At 52.7% G+C, this 23,893-nt stretch overlaps 1 protein-coding gene across 1 annotated transcript; it reads left to right on the top strand.

The window, feature by feature from the left end:
* The first annotated feature begins 290 nt into the window (after nucleotides 1–290).
* TRIM25 (tripartite motif containing 25) lies at nucleotides 291–23,269 on the top strand. Its single transcript, XM_012726580.1, has 9 exons — nucleotides 291–964; nucleotides 7,406–7,501; nucleotides 10,238–10,471; nucleotides 12,231–12,399; nucleotides 14,584–14,649; nucleotides 16,893–16,919; nucleotides 17,226–17,321; nucleotides 17,401–17,499; nucleotides 19,173–23,269. Exons 1-9 carry the CDS (start codon nucleotides 368–370, stop codon nucleotides 19,700–19,702), a joined length of 1,914 nt encoding a protein of 637 aa, XP_012582034.1. The 5' UTR covers nucleotides 291–367; the 3' UTR covers nucleotides 19,703–23,269.
* The last annotated feature ends 624 nt before the right edge of the window (nucleotides 23,270–23,893 follow it).

Here is a 23,893-nt window from a genome sequence, read left to right as displayed (position 1 = left end):
TCAGCAAAATGGCTGTAAGAACCCTCTGGGGGTCATGAGGCCATGAGCGTCCCCCTGAAACCTCGAACCCACCGCCCGTCAGTCAGAAGCCGTCGGGGGTCTGCGCGTGGTTCCCTTTCCTGCCGCGGAGCGCCTGCTCGCGACGGGAGGGGCAGCGGTGGCGGCTCAGCTCAGGCCCCCAGCCCCTTCCCGCGCGCCCGCCCCGCCCCGCCCCGCCGGGTGTCCGGTCCGGTCCCCGCCCCTCACGTGACTTCCTGAAGGGACCTCCCCTCCCCGCGTTCGGTTTCGTTTCCTAGGCGGTGTCGGCGATCGCTCAGTGCAGGCAGGTACGTCTCCCGTGCACAGGTCCGGAGCCCCCAGGAGCGCCATGGCGGAGCTGTTCACCCTCGCCGAGGAACTGTCGTGCTCCATCTGTCTGGAGTCCTTCAAGGAGCCGGTCACCACCCCGTGCGGGCACAACTTCTGCCGGGCGTGCCTGGATGAGACATGGACCGTTGCGGGCGCGCCTTACCTGTGCCCGCAGTGTCGTACCGCCTTCCACACGCGCCCGCAGCTGCTCAAGAACACCGTGCTGTGCGCGATCGTGGAGCAGTTCCTGCAAGCCGAGGTGGCCCAGGAGGCGCTCCCCGACGGCTGGAGCCCGCCCGCGCGCACCCAGACCCCCAGCGTGGCCGGCCAGGTGGCCTGCGACCACTGCATGACCGCCACCGCCGTCAAGACCTGCCTCGTGTGCATGGCCTCCTTCTGCCAGGAGCACCTGAAGCCGCACCTCGACAGCCCCGCCTTCCGGGACCACCCGCTGCAGCCGCCGGTCTGCGACCTGATGCGCCGAAAGTGCCCCCAGCATAACCGCTTGCGGGAGTTCTTCTGCTCTGAGCACTGCGAGTGCATCTGTCACGTCTGTCTGGTGGAACACAAGACCTGCTCGCCTGTGTCCCTGAGCCAGGCCACGGCCGAGATGGAGGTAGTGTGGCATGCCCACCTGCGAGGTGGGCATGCCTGCCAGTGCTGAGTCACGTAGTGCTGGGTGGGTGTGGTCCTTGTTGGGCCTGCGTTCGGGGCCGGGGCAGACAGAAGGGACAGGGTGACATGCCAGTGACCCAGATGGGTGGCATACAGTGTCATCTGCCATCCAAGGTCTACACTCCCTTCCGCCTCCCCCCTTACCATGTTACAGGGGTGACCACTGAAGACACCGGTGGGGTTCAGGGGTGACCACTGAAGACACAGGTGGGGTTCCTTGCCTTAAACCTGGTACTGCCTGATGTGGCTCAGTGATGGCTCTGAACACCAAGGATGAGCACAGGATAATCCCTGTGAAACCCTGTCAGCATCCATGTGGTGCATCTGATTAGTTGCACTTTACCTTTGAGACATGGAGGTGCAGAAAAGTTAATTCAGCCTTGCGCGGGTGCAGTAAGTGACCAGGTGGGCATGGGGACCCTGCTGGTTGACTACACTGTTAACCCGCCTCACATCCAGGTCTAAAGAGTCCAGAGCATGTGTCACTCCTGGAGGCTTGAAGTCATGTGTGGAACTGCCTCTGACGAGCTGGATAATTATGTCCGGCAGGGTCACTAGGCGCAGGAGAGTCGCCAGAGTCCCTGGAATTCCTGGAAAGGGCCCATAGGGACGTTGGGTGCTCTTATACGCCCCCGCCCCATAGCCTCTCTCCTGGCTGTGTGATTTGGCCCCTGTGCCTGACCCCTCATCAGGAAATGGAGGGTCAGTAAAAGGAGGCCCCTTGGTGATATTCCAGGCCTACTGTTTTAAGTTTGGGGGAATCACAATTTCCCCCTGTGGAATCAAAGGCAGAAACTGAAGTGGTGTAATCAAACCACCTATAGTTACATCAGTCTCGGCTCCAGAGTGTGGCCTGGTTTCCTTTGTTCCTTATTATCAGGGACAACAGGATTGCCCTCCTGTTGTCAAGAGAGGCTCTGAGGCTTGGGAGGTTAGCACCAGGACTGGGGTGCAGGCCTTTCTGCCACTGGGCATCAGCCCTGCCCTGGTCTGGGCTGCTTTAGAGCCGAGCTGGGTTCCTCTGGACTTAACCCCTGAATCTCAGAAACTGGACTTCCAGACAAGGCCCGAGAGTAGACCACAGGTACGGCCATCTCAGGCCCAGTTACCTGGCTCTCTCCACCTGTCACCTGGAACACACCTTGTCTTTGGAAACAGAAGTCCTGCTCTACCCCATATCACCTGTGTGGTGTAGGGCAAGTCACTGCAATTTTCTGAGCCTCAGCTTCCTCATTTATAAAATGAGACTGATAACATTCTCATCCTACTTCCAAGGGTGCTGGAAGGCTCTCAAGAGATAAGCTGGGCTTAGTGCCTTGTGGGCAGGCCCCAGAGAGGCTGATTGACAGACTCCCATCAGAGCTGGATGTTGAGGCCTGGGTTTGAATTCTGGCTCTGCTTCCTAGCTAGGGATTTATAAAGCAGGGTAATACCTATCTCAGACAGTTCTCATGAAAATTAAATAAGGCATGCTATAAATAGCATTTTGCCATGAACATTACATGTTTCTGTTGCTTGAGTCTAGGGTAGAGGAGAGCTGGGGGGAGGAGCTGTAGGCCCCCAGTTTTTGCCTCAGGGTATTGAGCTTGCAGGGCCTGTGCAGCTGGCTGCTGTCTAAAGGCCCTAAGGGCCCTTCTCAGGGTTACCTGAAGACACAGGTTTTGCCACCACCAGAGCCTAGAGCTGGAACCCACACCCCGTTTATTTGTGCGTCTCCCCGCCGCCCCACATCACTAACATTAATCCTGTCATAGGCCTTCCCTTGCTGAGTCCTTTCACAAATCTTTTCCAGCCTTGCTGCTGCCCATGGCTGGTGGCGGCCATCCCTGGCTGAGAAGTGCCACTCCCATGTGGAGGACTCAAGCCCCCAATCTGTAAAGGGATCCTCAGGAATTAAAGTTCTCTATGCTTCATTCAGGGGCTGTCAAAGGCATGGGGGCCACTCTCCCCTGAAGCCGTGTGGGCCCCTCTCTGCCATCGGGAGACTGTCACATACATAGATTCAATGAAGATTACACATTTTCAAACTAGAGTTTTCAGAGGTGCAGTCACGGAGGTGAAACAGTTGGCATTCTGAGGTCTGTTCCAGTTTCAAGGCCTCGAGGCAGGAGGCGGCCTCTCGCCCTGGGCCCACAGTTTATCTGCACCAGTGTTAAAGGCCAGGTCAAAGGGCATTGTTACAGAGGTCAGTTTGTAAATGGTCAGTGACTTGGGCTTTTGAGGTTGAGTTAGGGTGACCTTGGTTCAGCTTCCAGCCTGTACATGTCCCTGAATGTTCGTGTCCAGATTCAAGGTCAGGTTTTGCCTTGAATATCTTCAGTGGAGTGGGAGAGGCAGGAAAGTGAAAGGGAGGCCAGAGTAAGTTGAGTCAGCTAGTTAGGGGAAGTAAATGTTGGTTTTGTTTTTTTGTTTTGTATTAATTTCTAGTGTTCTCAGTTTGGGCAGCAGTCTAACTTATAACACCAGGATCTTCTCACAGCAGTTCTAGGGATGTGACCTGGTATAAGTCTTCTGAACGGGTCTGTGCCTCACTGCCCTTACCTTACGGGGCAGGTAATCACCTTACGCGGCAGGTAATTTCTCCCGTGGGGTTGTCCTCAGTGTAAGTAAATGAGCACATGTGAAACACTAGAACAATGCCTGGCTTATTGTAATAATAAATAGAAGGTGCTATCATCATGGTGGTTATTGTTCTTGCCCCTTCTGTGCCCCAGCATCTCCCCAGAACTGGGGGGTAGGAGTCTGATGTTGATTATGGAAGTTTATAGAAATGCTGTGAGTCCTTGGCTAATGCTGGAGGTGGCTAAGGGGTAGTAGTTCTGAATGAACTTAATTCAGTTCAGTTCTGTTTCAGGAAACTAGCAGGCTCCTCTACAGCTGCTCTCTGGGGTGGAGCCCCGATCCCTGACTTAGGCCTAATCAAGTGAAACTTGGACTTTGGTTTTGTGTGTCTTCCTGAAGCTGACAACTCCCCCAGCTGTATCTTGGAGCCCAGGCGAGGCTGGGATGACAGCCCCACAGGCCAGACTTAGCTCTCTGGGCTTCCTTTCCCAGATCTTGGTCTGTTTGTTAGCTTTCCATTTTCTTTTTTTTTTTTTTTTTAAGATTTATTTATTTATGCATACAGAATTGGGGTACAGGCCAGAGGTGCAGGGGCAGTGAGAGGATTCACCAGAGATAGAGTGGGGAGCCGAACAGGCAGATCAAGGGAAGTGCACTGCTGAGGGGAGCAGGGGGAGTGTCAGGAGAGGTCTGCTGTATCACATGAGTCAGCTCCCTGGCCAGGGATGTAACTCACGAACTCACACAGAAGCAGGTGACTAGCTTCAAGGTGCTGCGCTTTAACCCCTTGTGCCACCAGGGAGGGCCTCCATTGTCTTTTAGCAGACTTCCTTCCCAGTATTCTGTCTGCTTATCTGATTGTTACCAGTGGGAGAGATGGATCTGATGTCGTCTTTTGGAGTTCGGGGTCCTTGGGTTCACTCTGGGAAAGGTTTCACCAGAGCTCCCCTTTCAAGGCACACGGCGAGATTCTCCATGAGGCAGAGATTCCATTATATTTAAAGAGTAAGTTTATTAGGAAGAGACAGAAGAGAAAAGACACTTGCATAGGCACAAGCCGGCAGGAAAAGCTGCCCCAGAAGGGACAGGTTTGCAGGGAGAGAGACCTGCATGGTTGCAGGCAAGTGGTGTTAGGAGAGCGGTGTGTGCTGGGGGAGGTCGGTGCGGAGAGTTCCTGGGCATGGCACAGGTCACTGGCAGGCAGGAGGCTGCTGCCCTGCAGAGGGAGAGCACGGTGGAAAGAAGCACCTGCATAGGCACAGGTGGGCAGAGGTCTGCTGTCCAGTGCTGGTGGAGAGACTGCCCTGATATAGACAGCCTCTCCCTGGGAGGGGCGCACTCTCTGAGAGCCTAGGTTGTTGACTTTGAATAGAATCTGAAAGAGATTCCTGATGAGCTTCATCTTCATGTCCTTAACTTCCACCTTTTGGATTTGAGCTTCAGACACAGCTCCCAACAGTCTGTTATCAGCTGGAACCTCCTGCAGATATTCAAGCATCCTGGAGCATCCCGGACACCAGGTTTTGACCTTGATGTTATGGCTGTGTCAGTCAGTTGCTGGCTGGCCCCTTCTCCCCACCCCCTTTGTGTGACTCTCTTGTGATGCCTCCCCTGCATTCCTTCCTCCATCAGATCCATGACCTCATCTATTACTGAAGCAGCTGTCTCCGTGTGAGCTGAGCTGCCTTGCTGTTCTTCCATCAGTTTTATCATCTCTTTCTCTTTTTTAAAGATTTATTTATTTATGCATACAAGAACTGGGATACAGAGATGTGGGGCAGTGGAGTAAGAGGATTCACCAGTGACCGAGTGGGGAGAGAGAGAGTGGGGAGCAGAACAGGCAGATCCACTGAAATACACTGCTGAGGGGAGCAGCGGGCGAGACAGGAGAAGTCTGCTGGGCCATGTGGGTCAGCTCCCTGCCTGGGGATGGAACTCTTGCTGCAGTGGCTGCAGATGCACTTTAACCCTTTGCACCACCAGGGAGGCTCCGGCTGACATTAGTTTGACCTTACTAAGAACCAGTCATTGTGTTGAGGGCTTATGTGACTTCAGTTAGTTCTGCTAACCCCGTGAGGTAGGAACACTTGTATCTAAGGAAACGGCTGAGAGAGACACCTGGGCGATTGGCAGGACTGAGCCCTGATCGCTCTGCCTCCAAACCCTGTGCTCCTCATTTCTTCACTGCACTACACCCCGTCACCGGACCAGGGAGAGGATCTGGGTCTCTCAGTCCAATCCCACTTTCAAATGACACGAGTGGACAAACTGAGAGGGAACCAGCCACTCTCTACTGCCCACTGCTGGGAACTGGGGGAATGGATCCAGGGTCCTGCTCCCAGGCCCTGGAAAGGGCCCTTGAGACCTGCTGCTCAAGACTGAAAAGTGGGCCCCAGAGACACCTACGAGGGCAGGCAAGGAGTCAGCGCTTATTAAGCAATGAAAGATCAAGGAAGGGGCGCTCTGGGGAGACCTCCCTGGACATGAGCGATTCTGAGCTGCCAGGGCTTGGGGTCTACATAGGTTTTAGCACTGAGGCTTGAGAAGAAAGGAATTAAACCTATTGGCTGAGAAGGCAAGCAGAGTAGACTTGGATAAAGGCCATTTGTCTACCCCAGTGACCCATTTCTCATGCTAATTGCGAGCACCAATCAGCAGCAGCCCTGTCACCCGGGCTCAGGCACAGCCCCAGGGTGTCTCATCGAGACTGGTGCCTGTAGCACCAGTATGACCCAGTCTGGCCTCAAGATCTGTGACTCCCTTCTTCCATAGACTAACTTGATAAACTCTAAAGAGATAACTCAGGAATGCATGGGCTGGGGAACAACTAGTAAATACAGGGAAAACCCCCCAAACATTATGGGCCAAGGAAATTTATGGCAGCAGATGTCTGGCCCTAGATTTTTTTAACCTCTTATTTACTAACAAAGTTCTGTCTTTGAGTCCTTCCTTGTTTTTGTCCTGTGACTCTTTCTTTGTTGCCCCCCCGCCCCCCTCTCCAGCCCCCACAAAACGATGAGCAGAGGCAGTTAGTACGGACTGTTTCAAAAGCTATTAGCAGCACCCATATACAGAAAATAGAGAACAAAACAAAGGAACAGGGCCCTTCCTGGTGGCATAAGGGGTTAAAGTGAAGCACTGTGATGCTATCCGCAGCTACTGCAGCACGAGTTCGATCCTTGTCCAGGGAGCTGACCCACATGGCCCAACAGACCTCTCCTGTCTCCGTGCGACTCCCCTCAGCAGTGTATTTCAGTGGATCTGCCTGTTCTGATCCCCACTCTGTCTCTGGTGAATTCTATTTCGCCCTCCAGCCTCCCCCCCCACACTTTTGGTCTGCACCCCAGCTTTTGCATGCATAAATAAATTTTTAACAAAATAATGTGGAGGCCCTCCCTGGTGGCGCAGCGGGTTAAAGCACAGCACTAAGAAGCTTAAGCCACTTCCACATGAGTTTGATTCCCGCCTGCCCCGGAGGTGACCACATGGCGCGGCAGACCTCTCCTGACCCGCCCGCTGCTCCCCTCAGCAGTGTACTTCCTCGATCTGCCTATTCTGCTCCCCACTCTGTCTCTGGTGAATCCTCTCACCACCCCACACGTCTGGCCTGTACCCTAGTTCTGTATGAATAAATAAATACTTTTAAAAAAAAATGTGGAAAGCAAAACAAAACAAGCCAAAAAGTCCAGAAAAAGCTACAAGCAGGCAATATTTGGGTGATGGAAATATCTGTGGGGTTGGTTCAGGGGTGCTCCCTTGTATTGGGTGCTGGTGAGGGCGGGACTGGATTGTTTCTCACCCTGGATTGTTTCCTCCACAGGCCAAGATGAAGCAAAAGCTGACCGTCATATACGGCCAGATCAACGGCGCAGCCAAGGCCTTGGAGGACGTGAGAGCCAAGCAGCAGAGTGTGCGGGTAAGGGGCTCCTGGCAGGGTGGGCTCAGCCCTGCCCGCGCCAGGCTCATGTCGGTCCACCCATAGTGGCAGAGTTAAGCGTCACCCTTGCTGGTTCTGGTACTGCAGCATCAGCTACGGCTGATGAGGTGAGATCTGGGTTAGAATACCAGCTGTTACAGGCTGGTTTGTGATGTTCTGATCACGTTGGCAGATCTCTGGGTCTTCCTTTTTCTATCCACAGGATGGGATAACAACTTTCTGAAGTTGACTGTGAAGCTTAAATGAAAGGTTGCACATAAAAGTACCTGGATTGGTTAGGTAACAGATTACACTGCTGTAACAAACTCACGCCCAGAATTCAGAGACTTAACTAACTCGGATAAAAACAGATTACATGATAGATCTTCATTTTGCTCCCTGTGCAAACCCAGGCACAAACAACCCAGGCGAGGGGGGTGGTTCTGTTCCACACGATCATTCAGGGATTCAGTATCTTTCCATTGCAACAATTCTTGCTGCTTCCTGTGGCGTTTGCCTCATCTCTTTGGTTGAAGTGAGGTCAGCATTACAACTTTGTTCTAGACTGTGAAAGGGGAACAGGGAGAATGTTGTCCATCACTTCTGCTTAATGCTGCTTTGGGAGCAGCTCAATCACATGACCAAATGTAGCGTCAGGGGAGGCTGGGAAATGTGGCTAGGCAGACATTTGTCCATCTGAGGCTCTGGAGCATTCTCTTAGTGAAAGGAACATGCACACTGAAGCAGTCGGTGGATAGAGAGTTCCCTGTACGCTGTCTCTGTTGTGTATCTTTGTGTGCCAGCATATGTTTGATTCTGAGCTATTGAGGTTATCCCAAGGTATAAAGTGAAACTGCACTGCACCTTCAAGAAGAGGGTTGGCCAGTGGGAACACAGTGTGGGCAGCAAGCTCGAGACTCATGAGTGCATCAGGGCAGGTGGTGGAAGCCTGTCTGTGAATGCTGATAAATTTGAGTAATACCTGAAGTTAATTTTATTGTTTGAAATGAACCTTCATAAATCATTTTATTTAACTCAATACATCCAAAGTTCTATCACTCCCACATGTAGTCGTTAATAATATTTCATTAATATTAAAATATTCACGAGCTATATTATAATTGTTTTGTACATTTATAATTTAACTTTTGTTTGTATTAAATTTTTTTTTAAAGATTTATTTATTTGTGCATACAGAACTGGGGTACAGGCCAGAGGCTCAGGGGCGGTGAGAGGCTTCACCAGAGACAGAGTGGGGAGCAGAACAGGCAGATCGACGAAGTCCACTGCTGAGGGGAGCAGCGGGCGGGTCAGGAGAGGTCTGCTGCGCCATGTGGGCCAGCTCATCTAACCCGTGCTGCAGTGTCTGTGGACAGCTTCAGAGTGCTGTGCTTTAACCTGTCACACCACCAGAGGGCCCATTTTTTCAGACTCTTAATGATATTTCTACACCATTTGTAGTGAGGCAACCAGGTGCAGGGCAGGCCAGGTAGCTGGGGGGCCTCCTAGCCCCTCACAAATCTTCATTCTTTCTGGCTTCTCTGGCATCCTCTTCTGGTCTCCCCACTGGTTTCTGTTGCACTCTGCTGCACAGTCCTCTGCTGCTGCCCTCTGGCCACTGCCCTGTGCCAGCCTCTCGGCTCAGGTATGCCCACGCATAGTGCCCAGGCCATGCTCAAGGTGCCGCCATCAGGCACGTGTGCAAGACCACAGGTGTGGATCACTGATGCTAATGGCGGGGAGGACAGGCGGAACCGGATAACTTCATTTACCCCACACTGCTTCTTATACTTCCCCCTAAAAATTTGGCCCATGCACTGCTTTCCAGACTGAAAATTAAAATATCACCAATGCGATGAAGTCCCCACTGGGCCTCTCCCTTTTAGAGCCTCCTTCCTCTCTGTTAGAAGTAACCACTATCCTGACATTTTCTTAAAGATTTATTACCCATACAAGAACTGGGGTGTAGGCCAGAGGTGCAGGGTTGGGGGTGTTGGTGGTGAGAGGATTCATCAGAGACAAAGTGGGGAACAGAACAGGCTGACTGACTGAAATACACTGCTGAGGGGAGCAGCAGGCGAGACAGGAGAGGCCTGCCGCACCATGTGGGTCACCTCCCTGGCTGGGGATCGAACTTGTGCTGCAGTGGCTGCGGGTTGCTTCACAATGTGGTACTGTAACCTGTTGCACCACCAAGGAGGGCCCACTCTCCTGAACTTATTCACCCTTTCTCATGTGTTTCTTTTTACTTTTACAATGCATGTATCCATTCTTTTGCAAGAGATACTACCCGCTGTTTATTGCTAAACTTTATGTAGCAGCATCAGGCTGATGCCTTCGCCACAGGCGACCTTCCCTCGTGAATACTTATCCATGCATCATTGCATTCCTTAGCTTCCAGCTTTGGATAATTTGCAGCCTCTGTATACCATCTTCTGCTAATAGATGTGCAGGTTGTTCCCAGTTTTTGTTATTTCAAATGCTGCTGCTTCTGAGCGTCTTCACAAGTGTCTCTGGGGCAGGTATCTGAGAACCTTTCTAGAATTTATTCCTTGGGTTGATTTGCTGGGTCATTGAGTCTGAGCATCTTCAGAGCCACTAGATACCAAGTCGCACACACTTGCCAATTTGTGACTCCCGTGAAACACAAATCAGAGAGCCTCTTACCTCATGTCCCCAGCACCCACATGCTTTTCTGCCAGCCTGAAACATGCCCCCTTCTCCTGGCCTGCTTAGGACTCTGCACAGAAGAAGGTGGAGAAAATTAGCCAAGAACACCTGGAAATGAAGGCTGTCATTGATGCCTCAGAGGCCAACTTGACACGAAAGATCAAAGAGGAGGAGAAGCGGGTCACTGTCAAGTTTGAGAGCATCTACCAGATCCTGCTCAAGAAGAAGAGCGAGATCCAGAACCTCAAGGAGGAGATTGAACTTGCTCTGGCTAAGGGGGACGAGCTTGAGTTTCTGGAGGTGGGTCTGGCGGATGTCATCAAAGAGTTTCTGCCTCCTGTTACTGTGTCCGTTATGGGTGCCCTGGGACCCTCAAGGAGTGGGGCCGTCAGCATCCCTAAGACACCCAGTATTCTTACTCTGGGCTGCACGACCATGTCTACACTCAGGCTTATCACACACACTCATCTCATGATGCCTGTGGCTCCGACATCAGGGTGTGACTTTGGGGGGCCCCTGGCCCCGGCTGCAGTCTGCGTGTCGGCTGAGCTGCTTTCCTTTTGGAGCTTGGGATTGTTTTCCAAGCTCCTGTGGTTGTGGGCAGAATTCAGTGTCTTGTGGTCCAAGAACTGGGTCCCTGCTCTCTTTCCGGCTGTGAACTGAGTCTTGCCTCACAACCTAACCGCTTTCTTCTTCAAAGCCACTGGAAACATTCCCCTCTAGGTAGGTCCAGTTCCGCTTTTAAGGACGTTTGCCTGATTCGGCTAGGCCCACTGAGGGTAATCACTTTTTTTTTTTTGATTGACTCTAAACAAACAGACTTGGGGTCTCAATTCCTTCAGCTTTGCCATGTGATATAACCTAGTCACAGGTGTGATATATTCACCACCACCTTGCCTGTATTCAGGGGGAAGTGAGTAGATGGGGTGCGTACCCTGGTCAGGGGAAGGTCTTGGGGGGTCATCTTAGAGAGTCCCTGTTGCATGTGCATGTCCCTCCTTCCCTCCCCCCTCCCTCCCCCGCTCAGGCCCTGGAGGCATCTTTCAACTGCCCGGACTCCCCTCTGCCCTTCTACGTATCCTGTTCCTTAGGCAGGCCCACGTGATGCCTGGGTGACCAGCAGCCTGGTTTCTTGCCACCACCGCCCCAGCCCATGGTTCGGACACTCAGGCCCTGGTTGGGGAAGCCACGGCCACCCTTCTCCACCAAGAGAACCGTGTTGTTTCTGCCAGGCAGCTCATTGCCCCGTTTTCCGTGGAAATAACGTGGCTGTTATTCTGCCATTGCTGGTGTCCAGCACGTTGCCCACGACGGCTGCAGCCCCAACCATGCTGTTTCAGATGTGCTTGTTTTCCCGTGTGGAGGCTGCCAGTTCCTTTCAGGCGGGGCCTATCCCTTATTTTACTGCCCTTCTTCTTCCCGGCGCCTGTAGCCCAAAGCATCACGCCAGGCATGTAGCAAGTGGCATGTGGCTCCAAGGGGCCCGTCGTTTGGGTGGCTGCCACCGGCCCTCAGAGGCCCACATTCCGGCTGCAGGCCGTGGGGAAGGTGCCGCAGGGCCAGGAGCACCAGCTGCTCACCCACGCTCAGGCGGGATGGAGTTGGTTTCGTCTGGCACGCTCACTCCTGACTGTTCATCCCCGGAGGCAGTGCTGTCCTTCTTCAGAGCATGTGTTCAGAGCCAGTGCTCAAGGGATGGAGATGGTTGAGTGCGCTGTGCTTTTTCAGCCACAGCTGGAGGGCTAGAAAAGCACCCCAGAGGGGACTGAGAGACTGGACAATTTTGTCCCTATCTTTGATTGGCAGAGTTCTGGGCCCTTGTCATTTCTAGACTTGAGTTTCCCATCTGTAAGGGGTGGGAGGGTGGTTCTCTCGGGGAGTGGGGGGGTGGGGAGGGGGCCCTTGGAGCACCAGAGTGGCACTTAACCCTGTGACCGCTGACCTGTACTCTGACATGGCTGATTGCACAGAGCACCCAGGGGCTCAGGGAAGCAGCCCTCTGGCTGCAGTGGCTCTTGCTTCACAGGCACTGCCTGCACTAATCCCTGACTTGTTTTAGAAAGCAGCAAAACTGCAGGGAGTCACCACGAAGCCTGTCTACATCCCCAAGGTGGAGCTAAATCACGAGCTGATAAAGGTCATCTGCCAGGATGCTTCAGACCTTAAAAACCAGCTGAAGCAGTGTTCAAAGCAGTGCCAGGGCAAGCCCAAGGAACCCACCGGCTCAGGTAACTACCAGCAATCTCCACTGTCCCTCTGGGGAACCTTATATGGAAGTGTCCCCTCCTTTGGGGTAGGAGAGAGGACACCCCTGGACTTGGGAAGGGGCAGGGGCTGGAGGGGAGGTCCTGAAACAACTGCCTCCATCGGGAGGCAGTGGCCAGTCTGCTTCCTGGACTGGTACTGTCCTTCCTGCAATACTTTGGAGGCTTTAGGTTACGATGGGGATTTCTGAGTGGGCTCTTTCTGTCTGTGATCTTGGGGCTGACCCAGAGGGAGCTGAATGAATGCTGGGTTGTCATTGTATTTAAGGGGGATGATTAGTTTGGGAAATTATTTTTAAGATTTTTAAAGATTTATTTATTTATGCCTATGAGAGCTGGGTGCAGACCGAAGGTGCCAGGAAATTTACCAGAGACAGGGTGGGGAGTAGAACAGACAGATCTCGTGAAATCCACTGCTGAGGGGAGCAGTGGACTGGCCAGGAGAGGTCTGCAGCGCCATGTGGGTCAGCACCCTGGCCACAGATTGAGCTCTTGCTGCAGTGGCTGCAGAGAGCTCTGTAGTGCTGAGACTTAACCCTTTGCTTCATCAGGGAGGCCCCACTTTGGGGAATTCTTGCCCCACTTTACTTCCCTCTAATTTGATCCATCAGTAGTCCACTTGACATGATTCTACTGCTTTCTGTTGTCATTATCTGGGGCAGCTTCCTTAACAGTCCCTCTGCATCTTCTCCCACAGCAGACAGAGGATGCTCGGGATGCAAAGCTGGGCTCCTAGCACCTTTGTCTCTTCTCTGCTCCCAGGGGATGCCCGTTGCTTTTGGATCACAGACCACAGTTTTGACCCTGGCCTGCAAGGTCAGGCTTTGATTATCCTAAGATGCCCCTCCTTCCGTGCATTGCTGTGTTCAGTCTCCTATGCTAAGCTTCCTGTCTCAGGGCTTTTGTAGATGCTCTTCTTGCTGAAGGCTTCGACTTCACCAGGCAGTCGATTCCTCCTACTTTTCACTCAGTTGAAACATTAAACTTCTCAGCAAGTCTCCCCTGTTACCAGCCCATTCCTCACACTTGGGTCCTTATCATCGCTTTGCACATCTGTTATTTTACTCTTTGCTATTCACACCAGGTTGTAATTTCTGGGAGGTCTGTGTTTTCACCCAGCACGGTGCCCAGCACAGTACCTGACACACACGGATCTTTGCTGTGTGATGCAGGGGCTGGGCTTGAGTTTCAGCTTAGCAAGCTGATCCTTGAGAAGGGTCTCTGATACAGGTGTGGCTTGGATCAGGTAGAGGGCCAAGCTGTCAGTGACTCAGCCATGCATATTCCCTTCCCTGCTTCATCAGTGATCACTGGTCTAGGGGCAGAGGGCTGAGAAGAACCCAGGAGGAAGGAACTACTGTTGACTGAGCTCTCTTACACACCAGGCATCTTTTTAGGGCCCTCTCTGGTAGCGCAGCAGGTTAAAACACAGCACTAAGATTTATTTATTTATACAGAACTGGGGTACAGGCCAGAGGTGCAGGAACAGTGAGAGGGTTCACCAGAGTCAGAGTGGAGAACAGAACAGACAGACCAATGAAGTAGTACACTGCTGAGGGGAGCAGCGGGCGAGACAGGAGAGTCCTGCCGCGCCATGTGGGTCAGCCCCAGGGCCAGGATCGAATCTGTACTGAGGCGGCAGCAGCCAGCTTCACAGAGCTGCGCCTTAACCCGCTGCGCCACCAGCGAGTGCCGCATCTTTTTAATTGTTATAGAAGTGCCACTATTTTACTTCCTTGCTAGTGTTTGGACGGTACAGGGTTCCTCCCTCCGGTATAGTCACAGCAGCCTCCCACCCTCCTGTTTGCTCCCCTCGCTCTCTCCTTCCCCCTCCAAAAGCTGCATAGCAGCACATCCGGCTCTTGATCTCAGCAGCCATGAGGGAGGGGCCATGCCTTTGCACGCCCAAGAGAACGAAGCTCAGAGAGGGTTCAGGGGCCAGGGAGTTGGGAGCTGGTGGAGAAAGCACTGCCCCCCAGAGAAAGGAGGGCCCCGGCCCCTTTTTGTACTTTGGTTATAAACGATGAGATAGGACGGTCAGTGGCAATCAATGGCTGTCTTGTAAAGCCTTCACATGCTCACCCAGAGCTGACTCCTTGGGGGTGGTTCAGAAGAACAAAGAAACTAACCTTTTCTTCTTTGGCACAGGGGGCCCAGAAGAGCCGCGTCCGACGACCCCACACAAACCCTCGTACCTCTTGAAGAAGGCCCCCAGTAAGTCGCCCTCCGCGGGCCCCTTGGCAGCTGGAGAAACAGTAGACAGCAGGTCTGCGGGTATTTATAGCTGGGAGAGGAGCTGCTCCTTCCCGATGGCCCAGCCCTGCAGGTCACCAGGGGTGGGGCGGAGCCCATGGCTGCTGCGTAGGAGCACAGCTGCCCAGGGCTGGCTTGTTTTGAGGACAATTTTTGACCCCAAGGTTTGGTTCTTGGGTGGTACCCCTGGGGGGGGGGGAGGGCAGTGGTCCTAGAACTTTTTGAAGTTTCCCCTTGCTCACCTCCCCCACAGCCCCACACCCCAGGCATTTCAGAAAGCTTTTTTCTTAATTGTCCCACCCGTGACATTTTAACACCACATATATATGGCATATCTGCCAATGTTTGTACTTTTACACAGCGACTAAGATGCTTTTCATTACTCCTCCCCCAGAATCAGTTTCTGCCCCCTTGGGTGTGACGTCACCTGGTTGAGAGGCTTGTGCTTTTGAGAGGGGCTGGGGCAAGACCAGGCCTCAGTTTTCTCCTGTCAAATTGGAACCATAGCGATATCGGCCTCACCTGGTCCTTGTAGAGTACTGATTGGGAAAGTTCTTTCAAAGCTATAAATACCCGCAGACCTGCTGTCTACTGTTTCTCCCTGAAGTCTCTGCGAATGAGGGCGGCTGGCGAGAGAACTCGGGGGTGTTTGTAGGGCTCAGTGGCCTCTAGGAGGCAAATGTGTGGGGAGTCGGTCTGGGTGTCTGGTGTAAAAGGGAGGGGATGCTTGGCTGAGCTGGAAAATCTCAAGGGGGCACTTTTTGGGGAAGGGGGCAGGAAGGACTGGGTGAAAAGTCAGACATTTTCTTCAAAAACCTCCTTACCGTGGCCCCAGACCACAGGCACACTCGGCCTGAGCAGTGGTGCTGGGCGCAGGCAGGCCCTGGCCGTGAACAGGAATGCGTGAGGCTTCTCTGTAGAAAATGGATCAAATAAGTCATCAGAGATGGGGAAATAGGGTGGGGAGCAGTGTCGATAAAACTGAGAATTGTGGGGACCAGGACAGGGGCCCTGTACCCTCATCTGAAGTCCTCCCAAGATGCCCTCCCAGAGGGAAGGGAACCGTTGGGAAGAGGAGGAATGGGGCAGAGACGAAGGACGGGCAACTTCTGAGGAGAGAAGGGCCCTGAAGTGAGAGGGAGCAGTGGTGGGGGCCTGTGGGCCTAGTGGGGACCTTGAGGGAGTGTGGTGGGGACATTGGAGGAGAGCAGTTGAGAGAGGGGCACATCTGTAACGTAAAGCATCCTGCAAGAAGGAATAAGTCCCTAACACCCCTCCCTCATGCCAGCATGGGGAAGGTGGAAAGGGGGAACCCAAAATCTTCTAGCCTTGAGTATGGATTGAAATTGCCGGGAGGCTTGCACTGTAGCCTGCTGGGCCTGCCCCTTGGACGCTCAGGTTTAGCAGGTGTGGGGAGTGCGTAATTTGCATTTCCTACGGGTTCTTGGGTGATGCCGATACTGTTGGTTTGAGGCCCACACTTTGAAAACCACTGTTTTAGCTGAACTCAGTTCCTGGAGGGACACACTCCAGACCTTTCTTAAGAGCTTGTTGTACTTTACAAACACATTTTTTTGGGTGGACTTTTCTGGGTTGGAGAGGGCATTTCTTACTTTATGGCGATAACAACTTACAAAACATAAATCTTCAGTGTACACTTGGATACGTTTTGACAAATGCATGCGTTGGTAGTGCCCATGTTTATGTCACTGTTCCTCCGATCGAGATAAAGACTACTTGGGCCTCCCTGGGGGTGCAGTGGGTTGCAACGCAGCACGAGTTGGATCCCCGATCCAGGAGCTGACCCACAGGGCACAGCAGACCTCTCCTGCCTCTCTGCTGCTCCCCTCAGCAGTGTACTTCAATCCACCTGCCTTTTGTGCTCCCCACTCTGTCTCTGGTGGATCACTCACCCCCTGCACCCCTGGCCTGTACCCCAGTTCTGTATACATAAAAAAAAAAACTACTATTGGCCCTGAAAATTTCTTCCTGTTCTTTATTAGTCAATCCCTCGCCCATAACCTCTAATGGGAGTTTCTATGCCCACAGGTTCGTCTACTTGTTCTATTTGCCCCTTATATTTTTCAAGTCAAGACACCTGGCTTTGTTTTTAGTGGTCACTTTCATGCGCGTGATTGTCGATTTTGAAAGTCTCATTTTCTTCTGCTTCAAAATACCTTAATGCTGAAAACTTTCTTTTTCAGAAGAAGAAAAGAAAGTCAAGAAACCTCGTAAGTTAAGCATTTCTGCATCTTTTTGTTTCTGGAGACTGCTGGTTTGCAGAACTAGATGCTGACAGGGACCTGGGCACCAGGGTTCTGGGTGCCAAGTTCTAGGATTATTAGTTGTAAGGGCTGGGGGTGAGGTTGGGGGTGAGGACAGGTACCGCCCAGGCTAGCTCTGTCTAGATTCACCTGTCACTCTGGCTGTCTGGGTGTGTGTCTGTGCAGTGGTTTTTGACTGTCTGCATGGAAGGTGGTCAGCGGCCAGCAGGCCACTCTGTCATGTCTCCCGCTCACGTTCCCTCTCATCCCCAGCCACTGCTGCTGCCGCCGCCGCCGCCTCTCTCAGCAAGGTTCTCCCCTCCATACCCGTAGAATTCACAGCAGCGATGTTCAAACCAGTCCCAGGGGGTGAGTTTCTGTCGGCAAAAGGGCTGTGGGTGTTCACTCTTAGTTTGTACTGAAAACGGTGCTCTGTTCCCTCACGCAGGTGCAACCAAATCAATTCCCCCGCCGCCAAATGCAATATGTCTCAAGGCCAAGGTCCTGGAGGCCTTCCTGGCCAAGTCCAGGGCCGAGCTCCTGGAGTGTGAGTACCTTCTCTCAGGTTCTCGGTCTCCCTGTCCCGCTCTCTCGGGAGGGGCAGTGGGTGGGCCTCTCACTGGGCCTGTGACTTACCTGTGCTCCACTTTGCCGCACCTGTGCTAGCTCCATCATCACTGGCTTTTCTTTACCTCCCTGTCTTCCAGCTTAAATTCCACAGCAGTCCACTGAGTCCCTTCTTGCTGTCTAGTCTGGCTCACGCCCAAACACAGAGCACCCCTTTCTCCACTGGAGACACCCCTGGGTGGTCGGCTCTGGTTTCCGTCACTGCCCTCCTATTCTCAAACCCTCCTGTGGCCGCACTGCAGTCTCCTAGCCCCAGCTGCTCTCCGCCTCACAGAGAGCCCCCCGCCCCCACCCTGCCCCCTTCAGGTCTCCTCCGCTCCGTGGCCCCTCCGCTTGCTCTGGAATCTGAGCCCCCCTCTCAGCTGTCCCCTAGGCTTTCTCCCACCTCTCCTCCTGCCCTGGCTCTCCTAGGGCCTCCCTGGCACAACCCTTATCACGAAAGCAAAGCAACAAAACAAAACCGGCCAAACCAGCAAGCTTTCTTGGCCACAGCTCTGCCTTGCCCTCCCTTCCCCCTTTCACCTGAATTCTGGTTAAGAATACAAATTCCTGGGACTGGTGCCAGTTCTGACGGACAGGCTTCAGGGAGAGCACAGAGCGGTGGGGTGATCCCATTTCCTCAGTGATCCTTTTGAGGGCAGTTTGGGAAAATACAGTCCTGATGGTGATCTGCAGGGGTGGTTCTTGACTGAGGTTCATGTTAGAATCCCCCTGGGAGTTTTCTTAAAATCCCTGATGCCCACACAGCACCTAATATGCACTCAAATCTGCATGTTTCTCAGGCTCCCTGGGGTGAGAGGCCAGGGATCTAAATCTCATCCTACCTGGTCAGACCTCTGGCCGCCCCAGCTTCGCCCCAGGTTAGCCGTCTGCCCCCTCCCCTGCCCCCTCTGCCTCAGGTTAGCAGTGGCCTCTGCGAGTAACAGCGGCTTGATGTTTCAGCGCCACCGCTCTGTCTCGTTAACCCTTCCTGCCCGAGCCACCACCCGACTCGAGTCCCACCGACCCCCAGTCACCCTCTAGCCTGTTTCCTCCGAGTCTCCCAGCAAGGTCCTTTTAGGGCCCCCCTGCCCTTCCTCTTTCACCCACACCCATATTTCACATCTCCATGGCCTCCCGCTTGTGCCCACCGCCATCTTCCCTCTTCTGCAGCTCGGAGTTGTTCCCCTGTGCCCTTCTGCCCCCCAAGTAGAACCAGTAGCCTGGGGTCTGTGTCCCAAGACTCGGGTAGCACCGCACTTTCCCGCGGTGCCGGGGTGGCCAGCGTCGCTGCTGCCGGGCTGGCCTGCCTCGCCGGAGGGTCAACTCCCTGAAGCGGACCCCGCGTCGCTGGGCTTCATAGTTGTGCTTCTTGCACTGAATCTGGCATGAGGCAGCTGCTTGGCCATTGGCTTGGGGTGAATGAATAGACAAACAGATGGGCAGCTGACAGGTGGACAAATGGCCATATTGGTGGTTGGACAAGTGGACAGTGGCTGGCTGGCCAGCCAGGATGGGCGGGTGGGTACACAGGTGAGTAATACCGGGGAGAGATTTCAAAATGACCCCACTTTGGGTTCCTTGCAACTGATTCCTCGGGGTCACGCTCCTTAGATTCCACAAAAGTCATCTTGGACTACAACACCTGCCACAACAAGGTGGCTCTGTCTGGGAACTACACCGAAGCGTCTGTGGCTGACACCCCTCAGAACTACCGGCTGCACCCCCAGAGGTTCGTGTCCTCCTCTCAGGTGATGGGCCTGCACTGCTACAAGAAGGGGATCTACTACTGGGAGGTGGAGCTGCAGAAGAACAGCTTCTGTGGCGTGGGCATCTGCTACGGCAGCATGGAGAGGGAGGGCCCGGGGAGCAGGCTCGGCCGCAACAGCGCTTCCTGGTGTGTGGAGTGGTTCAACAACAAGATCTCTGCCTGGCACAACAACGTGGAGAAAACCCTGCCCTCCACCAAAACCACGCGGGTCGGTGTCCTTCTCAACTGCGACCACGGTTTTGTCATTTTCTTTGGGGTCGCTGACAAGATTTACTTGATGTACAAGTTCAGGGCGGACTTTACTGAAGCTGTGTACCCGGCCTTCTGGGTGTTCTCGGCCGGTACCATGCTCTCCATCTGCAACTCCAAGTAGCCAGGCCCTCCGCTGGCACTGCCATGGGGCCCCCAAGACTTTAGTGAACTCACTGCAAATCAAATCTCTTAGAGAACTTCCCTGACAGTCCCCAAGAATCAAAAGAATGGAGGGGACTTGGCAGGTGAGAGGATGGGGAAGACTGGCCAAGAGGAGGGCGACTGAGAAAGGGGTGGGGATGACAGTGTTGTGAGCCAGGACGTGTTTTGACTTCCTGGTACACAGGACAGGGCGACCTCAGCCCCGCCTCCCCCCATCTTCTGGTAGCTCTCCGGGCTGCTGGGTGGTGGGACAGGGGCCTGGGGGTAAGTCCTTGTGGCCCTCCCTTGTACCTGCACCCCTGCAGGCTGTTCTCGGGCTGTGGGGTGAGCTTTTGGGTGCGTGCCCCTTTGCTCTCTGGAGCAGCTCACCTGCTTTGAAAATTTCGCTATGTAGCTATTCAATTCTAGAATTTAAAAAATTGCAAATCGTTGAATTTCAGTGTGATTCACCACTCCATGTGCGTGCATGTAGGGGCGGGGAGGTGGAGGGTATGTTGAGGCTCTCAGCCATTTCCTGTGCTCGGAGGGCACCTCTCCCAGCAGGTCCACCCAGTTTCCCAAGGAAGCATGTTCTTTTTCTTCCTGGGAAAATAGCCCAGCTCCTCTTCCTGAGCTGCCTCCCTCACCACCCCATCCGAGGTTTCCAAATGGTTACTCAGGCAGGAAGCTTTTTCAGTCTGAGATTTCACACCATGAGCCAAATTTGCCTAGACTGTGTTATGATTCAAAGTCAAGGTGACCCAGGTCCAATAAGATTCAAAGTCAAGCAGAGACCCCACACTGGCTCTGCGCTGGAGCCTTCCAGTAGCCTAGGTTTTGGGGTAAGGAGCTCCACTGGTAAGTGGAAACCTAACCTGACCTAGCGGAAATGTGGTTTCCCTCTTATTAGAGCATCTTGCTTCTTATGGCTGACGCTCCGCGGCAACCTCCCCTCCCCAGGATGGTGAGGGAGATGCTGGACTGGCAGGAGGAGGCAGGCCCCTGTGACCCAAGGTCAAGCCTGGACAGCTCAGCATGATATCCAAGGCAGCTGCCAGCCAGGTCTAGGGACTACAGTTATTTACCTGCTGGGGTGACTGTGACCCAAAGGGCCTCTTGGCCTTCATGACAACAGCCACTTTCCTCCCAGGCCTCAGGTAGACTCATGTTGCTCGTCACTCCGCCTGAGTCAGGGCCTGTCAGCAGCCCCCACTGCTGTCTTCCAGATGTGCATTGGCCAAGCAGGCAGGTCAGGGACTTTAAGGACCACAGCTCTTAGCACACACAGTAGCCAAATAGTGCAAAGGGTTATATTTCCTGCAAGGCTTCTGTGGAGTGAACATAACCTTAGGAGTGAATGCATTGCTGGGATTTTCCAGAATTCCTTCTATTCTGATGTCTGCACATCAGTTCCCATCCCCAAAGCGGGAGACCTGACCTGTGGCCTTTCTCAAGAGAGAAGCTCAAGCCAGGCTACTTGGGTTATGGAAAATGTCAGTGTTGGCAAAGTGGGGCCCCAGACATTTTCATATGCATGCTTGAGAACTGAATGCTTCTGGGCTGGAATTCCGTGGCCTTGGGCTGGAATTCCGTGGCCTTGGGCTGGATTCAGTGGTGCTCAGGTCAGGCCCAGGTCAGGGCACTTGGTGTTCCCAACAGATGTGTTGATTTGGGTCAGCTCTGATCAGGATTCTCTCTGCCTTGGGAGAGTGTGTCTGTAGGGAAGATATCCGTGCAGTAGCTGAAATGTGGATTTTAAATGTTTTCTTATTTTACTACGTGGAAAAAAACTTCAGAGATTCTTCTCTGCTTTTAGAGATGTTCAGAAGCATCTTCATTGATATGAAATAAAAACCCTGTCTGAAGCCAGTTCATACTTGGGAAACAGCAGGGTTTAGAGGAAGAGAATGCCAAAGATGAAGCCAGGTCCTGTTCTGGCTTCTCCGTAGTGAGGCAGGCAGTAGAGAGGGCGCTTCCTTGCAGGTAGCTCAGGTAGGGAAGCTCAGTGGGCCCCTCTGTTTATGAGCGAGGCAAGCAGGTACCCCAAGCTGAGTCCGGTGCAGGGCGCTCTGGAGATGTGAATTGAGGCTTGTACCCCTGCTGTCTTGACCTTACACCTCCCCCTCCCATTCAAGGTTGTTCCCCAACCCTAAAGTCTGAGAGTTGGGGAGGGGGGGCCTTTGTAGTCATTGACTTATTCTGTAGAGTAAGTCAGATGCAAGATAAGAGGATGAATCCACTCACCGCTCTTGCCATCCCGTAATAGAGGAGCTGCTGCTTAAGAGTGTGTGAGGGAACAACCCTCCTAGTCTAGGGAAGTATTGGAAATTCCCAGAAACACTGACATAGAATTACAATCTCAAAGCCAGGCGTCAGTGCTGGTGTGATACACCAAAGTGATTTCTTGTGTTAGTCAAGACTGGTTGACTTTCATCTTTTTTACTCTGAAGTAAATCTGCGATCTGTCACTTGCACTAATATAGAATCTTATTCTCCTCTTTTCCTCACTATTGGTTTTAATTTAGGGCTATTTGAGCTGTTATTTCTTGATCTTTCTTTTTTAGAGTTGATTCTTTAGAAGATAATCAGGCTTGAGAGACAGATCTTTTGAAATCCTAGGAAATACTAGGGCCAAGGCTGGTTGACTATAACAAAGCAGTGTTTGGTTTCTTTCTTGCGTCCTAGTGCTTGTGGAAAATGGTGTCCCCAACCACCCCCCCACCGCCCCTCCCAGCTGCACCCAGGGGTTGAGACATCAGCAGATCTGCAGATTAGGGGCCTGCTATGGGTTTGGCACCCTCAAGAAGCTTTTGATAAAGGGTTCCCAGACCTTGTGAGCTTTGCTGCAGAACTTCTGAGGATGGGGCAAGGGGAAGGTGGGGGCGGTATGAGAAAGGTATCCCATTTGCTGCTAATCAGCAAGGCATTGATGGGAATGTCAGAGCTCACCTTATTCTTTCTATTGTTGTGTATGTTGGGAATTGCCTATAATAAAATGTTTAAAAAGACAGGACAAAAAACAGTCCTGGCCAAGTGCGGACCACATTCAGTGGGTATGATCCTTGTTTGCATTAGGAGTTGCAGGCTGTGTAGACTTGAGACGGTTACAAAAGAATTGGCCTGGGTCCTGGAGGGCTAGTGCTGTACCCACAGAATCCGACAGTGGCAGGAGTGACTCACTCAAGTCCAAGTGTGTCCCTTGGATTTAGGCTGGGGGTTGAGATGTCTCAGAATGGGGGTTGACATCAGAAAGAACAGGCAAGAGTTAGGGGGATGGTATTTAGAGCCACCCTGACCCAGAGGGGCTAGAGGCTGAGTCAGATCTTGTGGCTAGTGGGTCAGTCAGTCTTGCCCATGGAGGCCCCCAAAAAGTCTGGACACTGAAACTCTACCAACTGCATTGCTGTACCCAGAGGGTGACGCTCCCTGATCCACAGGGGGAGGGAACCAAGTTCTGCCTCTGGGACCCCCTTAGGTGATGCTCTGTGTGTCTCTTCATTGGGCTGCTTTTGATTTGTACCCTTTATAATAAAGCGAGAATCATGAATACAACACTTTCTTGAGTCTGAGTTCTAGTAAATTACTTAATCTGAAGAAGACCATGTACCATAAACAAAATGTTTGTGTTTCTCCAGATTCATTTTGAAACCCAGCCCCCAATGTGGTGTTGAAGGTGGGAGTTGTGGGGGTGATTAGACCACGGGGTGGAGTCCTCATGTGTGGGATTGTTCGTGCACAACCTAGGGGTGCCCAGGGACCCGCAATCTTGCCCATTCTAAGTAGGTCCCATTTAATCATGTGACTAAGTCACACTCAATGTATGGTAACTGGGGGTGTTGGTGAAAGCTTCCAGGAAGGAGACCTCTTTAAATACAACCTCACCCCTCTTCCTTCCCCATCTCCCTGCTGCCTGCAATGTAAAGATGGAAAAAAACCTGTCAGCTGAAATGCAGAGGCACAATGATGAAGGCTGCGGTCACAGCTGCTGAGAACAGGGAAGAAGCCAAAAGATGGGACCCCAAAACTGAGCACTAACCTATATTTAATAAGAGGACACTCCCAATTGCATAGCTAGAACTCGGGGCTGATATTCTGTCCTCAAATAAGTAGCAAAACTCTGGGGAGAAAAAATTCAAGGTTAGGTGAATGTATTTTTATTTATTATGCATTC

This window comes from Condylura cristata, unplaced genomic scaffold, assembly GCF_000260355.1.
Source record: "Condylura cristata isolate star-nosed mole 26May11 unplaced genomic scaffold, ConCri1.0 scaffold00017, whole genome shotgun sequence".
Classification (NCBI taxonomy): domain Eukaryota; kingdom Metazoa; phylum Chordata; class Mammalia; order Eulipotyphla; family Talpidae; genus Condylura; species Condylura cristata.
Note: the sequence above shows the minus strand (reverse complement) of the source record. Positions and strands in the feature narration are given on the sequence as shown.